The following is an 8,369-nucleotide window of genomic DNA, read 5'->3' as shown; positions in this document are numbered from 1 at the left end:
TTTATGGGTATTTTACATCTTTATTTTCATACAAATTTACATTATTTTATTGATATTCAGTGTATTTATTTTGATACGATTTTACATTATTCTATGTATATTATGTATATATATTTCAGACAAATGAACGTTATTTTATGTGAATTTGTTTTCATTTCATACAAATTTACATTATTTTATGTGTATTTTATACATGTATTTAAATACAAATTTAACTAATTATATGTGTATTATGTATATCTATTTTCATACAAATTGAAATTAATTTTGTGTATTTTAGTATATATTTTTATTCAAATTTTCGTAATCTTATGTGAATTTTGTATATTTATTTTCGTACAAATATACGTTCTTTTATCGGAATTTTGTTTATTTATTTTGATACGAGTTTTCATTATTTTAGGTGTATTTGATATAGGTATATATTTTTATACTTATTTACAAAATTTTATATGTATTTTGAATATATATTTTCATAGAAATTTACTCTGTTTTATGTGTATTCGTATATATATTTTGATACAAATTTACATTATTTATGTGTATTTCGCATATCTATTTCAATACAAATTTTCTTTATTGTATGTGCCTTTTGTATATTTATTTTGATGCAAATTTAATTATTTTATGTGTATTTTTGTATATATATTTTTAAACAAATATGCGTTATTATATGGGTATTTTGCATCTTTATTTTCATACAAATTTACATTATTTTATTGATTGTCTGTTTATTTATTTTGATACGATTTTACGTTATTCTGTGTATTTTGTATATATATTTTTAGACATATTTACATTATTTAATGTATATTTTGTACATATATTTTATGGAAATTTACGTTATCTTATGTGTATTTGTTTATATATTTTCATACAAATTTACATTATTTTATGTGTATTTTGTATATGTATTTCAATAAAAATTTGCCTAATTTCATTTGTATTTTGCATATCTATTTTCAAACAAATTTAAATTATTTTTGTGTATTTTTGTATTATTTTTATACAATTTTTTTTATTTTATTTGTATTTTGTATATATATTTTCCTACACATATACATTCTTTTAGAGGAAATTTTGTTTATTTATTTTGATACGAATTTATATTATTTTATGTGTATTTTGTATATATATATTTTTCTATGTATTTACATTATTTTATGTGTATTTTGTATATATATTTTCATAAAAATTTACGTAATTTTATTGTGTGTATTCGTATATATTTTGATAAAAAATTTCATTATTTTATGTGTTTTTTGCATATCTATTTCAATAAAAATCTACCTTATTGTATATGTATTTTGTATATTTATTTTAATACAAATTTAATTATTTTATGTGTATTTTTGTATATATATTTTTTTAAATATAAGATATTTTATGGGTAATTTGCATCTTTAATACTTTTGTATATATATTTTATATGCTCTTACATTATTGTACATATCTTTTGAATGGTATTTTTATAGCATACATTTATTTTACTAAATTTTGTATATATGTATGTGTATTTTGTTTTTATATTTTATTTTTTACTTACTCTTTTATTTTTATGTTTATTTTATATGTAGTATTTTGTATATTTTATTTTATCCAAATACATGTTTATCTATATTTTTTTTTTATATTTAATGTATAAGTACATGATACGTATTTACATTATTTAATGTGTATTTTGTTTATATATGTTTAAACAAATCTACGTTATTATATGTGTATTTGAATATATATTTTGATACAAATTTACATTATTTTATGTATTTTCTATATTTACTTCAATTCAAATTTAGCTTATTTTATGTGTCTTTTGTATATCTATTTTCATACAAATTTAATTATTTTTGTTTATTTTTGTATATAGTTTTATACAATTTTACGTTATTTTATGTGTATTTTGTATATTTATATTTATACAAGTAAACATTCTTTTATTGGCATTTAGTTTATTTATTTTGATACGAATTTACATTATTTTATGTGTATTTTGTATACATTTTCTTATACGTATTTACTTCATTTTATGTGTATTTTGTATATATATTTTATAGAAATCTACGTTATTTTATGAGTATTCGTACGTATATTTTGAAACAAATTTACATTGTTTTATATGTATTTTGCATATCTATTTCAATACAAATTTACCTTATTGTATGTGCATTTTGTATATTTATTGTAATACAAATTTAAATATTTTATGTGCATTTTGGTATATATATTTTCATAAAAAATGCGTTGTTTTATGGGTATTTTGCATCTTTATTTTCATACAAATTTACATTATTTTATTAATATTCTGTGTATTTATTTTGATACTATTTTACATTATTCTATTTGTGTTTTGTATATATTTTTTTATACATATTTACATTATTTAATGTGTATTTTCTATATATATTTCATACAAATTTTCGTTATTTTAAGTGTATTTGTTTATATATTTTTATTCAAATTTACAAATTTTATGTGTACTTTGTATATGTATTTCAATAGAAATTTACCTAATTTCATGTGTATTTTGTATATATATTTTATACAAATTTAAATTATTTTTTGTGTATTTTTGTATAGAGTTTTATTCAAATTTACAATATTTTATGTGTATTTTGTATATCTATTTTCATACAAATACACATTCTTTTATTGATATTTTGTTTATTTATTTTGATGCGAATTTACATTATTTAATGTGTATTGTGTATATATATTTTTATATGTATTTACGTCATTTCATGTGTATTTTGTATATATATTTCTATAGAAATATACGTTATTTTATGTGTATTCGTATATATATTTTGAAACAAATATACATTGTTTTATGTGCATTTTGCATATTTTTTCAATACAAATTTACCTTATTGTACGTGCATTTTGTATATTAATTTTAATACAAATTTAGCTATTCTATGTGTATTTTTGTATATGTATTTTTATAAAAATATGCTTTATTTTATGGGTATTTTGCATCTTTATTTTCATACAAAACTACATTATTTTATTCATATTCTTTGTATTTATTTTGATACGATTTTACATTATTCTATGTATATTTTGTATATCTATTTTATACCAATGTACGTTATTTTATGTGAATTTGTTTTCATTTCATACAAATTTACATTATTTTATGTGAATTTTGTACATGTATTTAAATACAAATTTAACTAATTATATGTGTATTTTGTATATCTATTTTCATACAAATTGAAATTAATTTTGTGTATTTTTGTATATATTTTTATTCAAATTTTTGTAATTTTATGTGTATTTTGTATATTTATTTTCCTACAAATATACGTTCTTTTATCGGAATTTTATTTATTTATTTTGATACGAATTTTCATTTTTTTTAGGTGTATTTGATATATATATTTTTATACTTATTTACATAATTTTATATGTATTTTGAATATATATTTTCATAGAAATCTACTCTATATGTATATGTATAGAAAATACACATGAAATAATCTAAATTCGTATCGAAATAAATGAACAAATTACCGATAAAATAATGTAATTTTGAATGAAAATATATATAGAAAATACACATAAAATAACGTAAATACAAATAAATATATACACATAAAATGATTTGAATTTGAATGAAAATAGATATAAAAATAAACTTAAAATAAGGTAAATTTGTATTGAAATAGATATGGAAAATACATATAAAATAATGTAAATTTGTTTCAAAATATATATACGAATACACATAAAATAACGTAGATTTCTATAGAAATATATATACAAAATACACCTGAAATGTTGTAAATACGTATAAAAATATATATACAAAATACACATTAAATAATGTAAATTCGTGTCAAAATAAATAATTAAAATATCAATAAAAGAATGTGTATTTGCATGAAAATATATATACAAAATACACATAAAATAACGTAGATTTGTATAAAACTATATAAAAAATACACAAAAATAAGTTAAATTTGTATGAAAACAAATATACAAAATACACATAAAATTAGGTAAATTTGTAAAGAAATACATATACAAAATACACATAAAATAATGTAAATTTGAATGAAAATATATAAACAAATACACTTAAATTAACATAAATTTGTATAAAATATATAAAAAATACTCATTAAATAAACAAAATACCAATAAAAGAATGTGTATTTGGATAAATATAAATATACAAAATACACATATAAAATAAACATAAAATAAGGTAGATTTGTAATAAAATATATGTACAAAATACACATACAATAATGTAAATTTATATGAAAATATATATACAAATACACATAAAATACCATGAATTTGTATAAAAAATTATATTCAAAATAAATATTAAATAATGTAAGAGCGTATAAAAATATATATACAAAGTACATATAAAATGAAAATTAAGATGCAAAATACCTATAAAATAACGCATTTTTTTATAAAATTATTGATACCAAAATACACATAAAATATTTGAACTTGTATTAAAATAAATATACAAAATGCACATACAATAAGGTAAATTTGTATTGAAATAGATATGGAAAATACATATAAAATAATGTAAATTTGTTTCAAAATATATATACGAATACACATAAAATAACGTAGATTTCTATAAAAATACATATACAAAATACACATAAAATTAAGTAAATACGTATAAAAAATGTATACAAAATACACATAAAATAATGTAAATTCGTATAAATGTAAATAAACAATATACCAATAAAAGAATGTGTATTTGTATAAATATAAATATACAAAATGCACATAAAATAACGTAAATTTATATAAAATATATACATAAAATAACGCAAATTTCTATAAAAATATATGTACAAAAATGAACATTAGATAAATTTGCCTAAAAATATATATACAAAACACACATTAGATAATGTAAATGAGTATAAAAATATGTATACAAAATACCTATGAAATAATCTAAATTCGTATCGAATTAAATTAAGAAATACTAATAAAATAATGTAATTTTGGATGAAAATATATATACAAAATACACATAAAATAACCTAAATACAAATACAAATATACACATAAAATAATTTAAAATTGAATGAAATAAATATACAAAATAAACATAAAATAAGGTAAATTTGTAATGAAATATATGAAAAAATACACATAAAATAATATAAATTTGTATGAAAATATATATACAAATACACATTAAATAACTTGAATTTGTATAAAATGTGTATCAAAATATATACTTATACACACAGTAAAATAATGTAAATTTTTTATGAAAATGTATATACAAAATACACATAAAATAATTTAATACGTAGAAAAATATATATACAAAAAACACATAAAATAGTGTAAATATGTATGAAAATATATAAATAAATACACATAAAATAATGTAAATTTGGATAAAAAATATATACAAAATTAACATTAAATAATGTAAATATATATATAAAAAATATATATACAAAAAACATAGAATAATGTTAAATCGTATCAAAATAAATAAAGAGAATATCAATAAAATAATGTAAATTTGTATAAAAATAAAGATGCAAAATATCCATATAATAACGGATATTTGCATAAAAATATATATACAAAAATACATATAAAATAATTAAATTTGTATTAAAATAAATATACAAAATGCACGTACAATAAAGTAAATTTGTATTGAAATAGATATGCAAAATACACATTAATAATGTAAATTTGTATCAAAATATATATACGAATACTCATAAAATAGAGTAAATTTCTATGGAAATATACATACAAAATAGATATACAAAATACACATATAACTAGTTAAATTTGTATTTAAATACATGTACAAAAAACACATAAAATAATGTAAATTTGTATGAAATGAAAACAAATACATTTTATATAAAATATATATACAAAATACACATAGAATAATGTAAAATCATATCAAAATAAATACACAGAATATCAATAAAATAATGTAAATTTGTATGAAAATAAAGATGCAAAATACCCATAAAATAAAGCATATTTTTATAAAAATACATATACAAAAATACACATTATCTCCTAAGATGACCAAATGGTTACTAAAAATAAGCCCATTTTTTCTCCACGCTGGCAACAGCACCTTTACAGGAAACAGGCTCAAACAGGTTTCAACGTGAGTGTGAGACACCCCTCTTACATATAATGCGGTGAACTCAGTTTCAGATCTGCAGTCATAGGGTGTGGACGCTTTTGAAGACAACTATATTCATTTTGGTTTGGGTTACAATGTCTGCTGCAAAAAGGTGAGCCTTGAAAATAGTGATTGCCTTTTTCAAATGCAATTCTTTTCTGGCATATTATAAGGATATATATGAGTGATTTAGTACCAAAGTGCCACTTGAAATTTTTCATTATTGTTGTAGATATTGAACTTGTCATTTTTGGATACCATATGGTTACCTTAGGAGTACGTGTGCACAATTATTGTTGTTCATGAGTCTGTGTGATTTCAGTTACATCATTATTGATATATGTTTTTTTTTTTTATGTTTCAGAAAAAAAATTCTGACTGTCAATGAAGCCTTAGATCTTTTAGAAGAGTTGGATGATGTCAAAGACTTGTACATCGAGCCCCCAGATGTAAGCAACCTGACTGATGAAGATTCTGGTCCCGAGGATGAAGGCACCGTCTTTCACCCAGAAAGCCTATCCGGAAACCAATTATTAGCCCCTGCTGAATTCCGAGCTTCTCGTCGTGAAGAAGATGAAGAAGAAGAGGAAGATGAAGAATCTCTTGTAGAACAGAATGAAACAAGAAAGAAACCTACAAGGAAGAAGCGTAAAGTGTCAGAGACTTCTGCAAAGATAAAGTGGGGGAAGAATAAGGGAACAGCGGCTCAAGCAGGTTTTTTCCCTGAAGTAAATTGCAGTAAGTATAGAGACTTTAACTTTGTAGAACTTTTTGAGCTCTTCTTTGACGAAGAAATCCTTGCACACATGAAAGAACAAGTGACAAAATACTGTTTGATGAAAAATTGGCCTGATATATGTGTATCCATAAATGAACTAAAGGTTTTTCTGGCCATTTTGATAGTTTCTGGCTACAACTCATTGCCTAGCCAATCTATGTATTGGTCATATGACCCTGATCTACACAACAAAGCTATATGTGATGCAATGCGTCGGGACAGATTTGATTCCATCAAGAAATGCCTTCATTTCAACGCCAGTACCGATCAAGACAAAAATGATAAATACACCAAACTACGCCCTCTGATCACTCATCTCCAAGAGAAATTTATGGAACACTTCATCCCTTCACAGTGTATATCACATGATGAGGCAATGGTGAAATATTTTGGGAAACATGGGTGTAAACAGTCCATTCGCAACAAACCTATTCGTTTTGGCTATAAAATATGGTGCCAAAACACTACCTCTGGCTACCTGCATGCCTTTGATCCATACCAAGGCAAGACTTACAAAGGGGATGAAAACATGGAAAGTGACCTTGGAAAAGCTGCCTCTACTGTTATGCATCTCATTGGGGGGTACAGTGATAGTGCAAAAGTTCTGCCATACCATTTCTTTTTTGACAACTTTTTCACTACTGTTCCACTGTTAGTAGAGTTAGCCAAGAGAGGCTATGATGGAACAGGAACCATTAAAAGTAATAGGTTAGATAAAACCTGCCCTCTACCCAGTGTTGCTCAAATAGATAAGAAAGAAAGGGGAGCTGTTTCATCGGTGTCAGGAAAAGTACATTCAAAGGAAATAAAAGTAACAAGATGGAAAGATAATGCAGTCGTAACTGTATGTTCTACACTCCATGGTGAAAATCCTACAGGAAAAGCGAAAAGGTGGTCAAAGAAAGACAATAAGCATGTACAAATAGATATTCCTAAAGCTGTTCAGGTTTACAACAGCAACATGGGTGGGACGGATAGGATGGATCAGAATATCAATGCGTATCGCATTGGTATTCGAGGAAAAAAGTGGTGGTGGTGTCTTTTCACATGGATGGTAGATGCTGCTATTCACAATGCTTGGCAAATAGCTCGAAGCAGAGGAACAAACATTGACCAGTTGATGTTTAGGCGAGAGGTAGCCATGGCCTACTTATTCATGTATAAAGTAGAGCCAAAGGCCCAGGGAGAAGGAAGCTTTTTGTACCTGGTGTTGAAGAAATGAGATATGACAACTTGGGACACTTTGTACAACCACTTCAGGGTCATGCAAGAAGGAAGTGCGTGGGTGAGAACTGTAAATCTGTAGTGCGTACAGAGTGTTGCAAATGTGATGTCGGATTATGTATTCCATGTTTTGCTTCTTACCACAAGCGTAAATAAGATACACATGTGAATGTATGTTAGTTTCAGTAGTTCCAACAATTT

The 8,369-nt window shown here is 22.7% G+C and overlaps 1 protein-coding gene across 1 annotated transcript; it reads left to right on the top strand.

Annotated features, from left to right (window-relative positions):
• Positions 1–6,147: 6,147 nt before the first annotated feature.
• LOC126990023 (piggyBac transposable element-derived protein 2-like) lies at positions 6,148–8,166 on the top strand. Its single transcript, XM_050848597.1, has 2 exons — positions 6,148–6,278; positions 6,531–8,166. The coding sequence occupies exons 1-2, from the start codon at positions 6,262–6,264 to the stop codon at positions 8,164–8,166; spliced, it is 1,653 nt and encodes a 550-aa protein (XP_050704554.1). The 5' UTR covers positions 6,148–6,261.
• The last annotated feature ends 203 nt before the right edge of the window (positions 8,167–8,369 follow it).

The sequence above is a fragment of the Eriocheir sinensis genome, unplaced genomic scaffold (assembly GCF_024679095.1).
Source record: "Eriocheir sinensis breed Jianghai 21 unplaced genomic scaffold, ASM2467909v1 Scaffold142, whole genome shotgun sequence".
Classification (NCBI taxonomy): Eukaryota; Metazoa; Arthropoda; class Malacostraca; order Decapoda; family Varunidae; genus Eriocheir; species Eriocheir sinensis.
The sequence above is the reverse complement of the archived record's forward strand: the minus strand, read 5'-3'. Positions and strand labels throughout refer to the sequence as shown.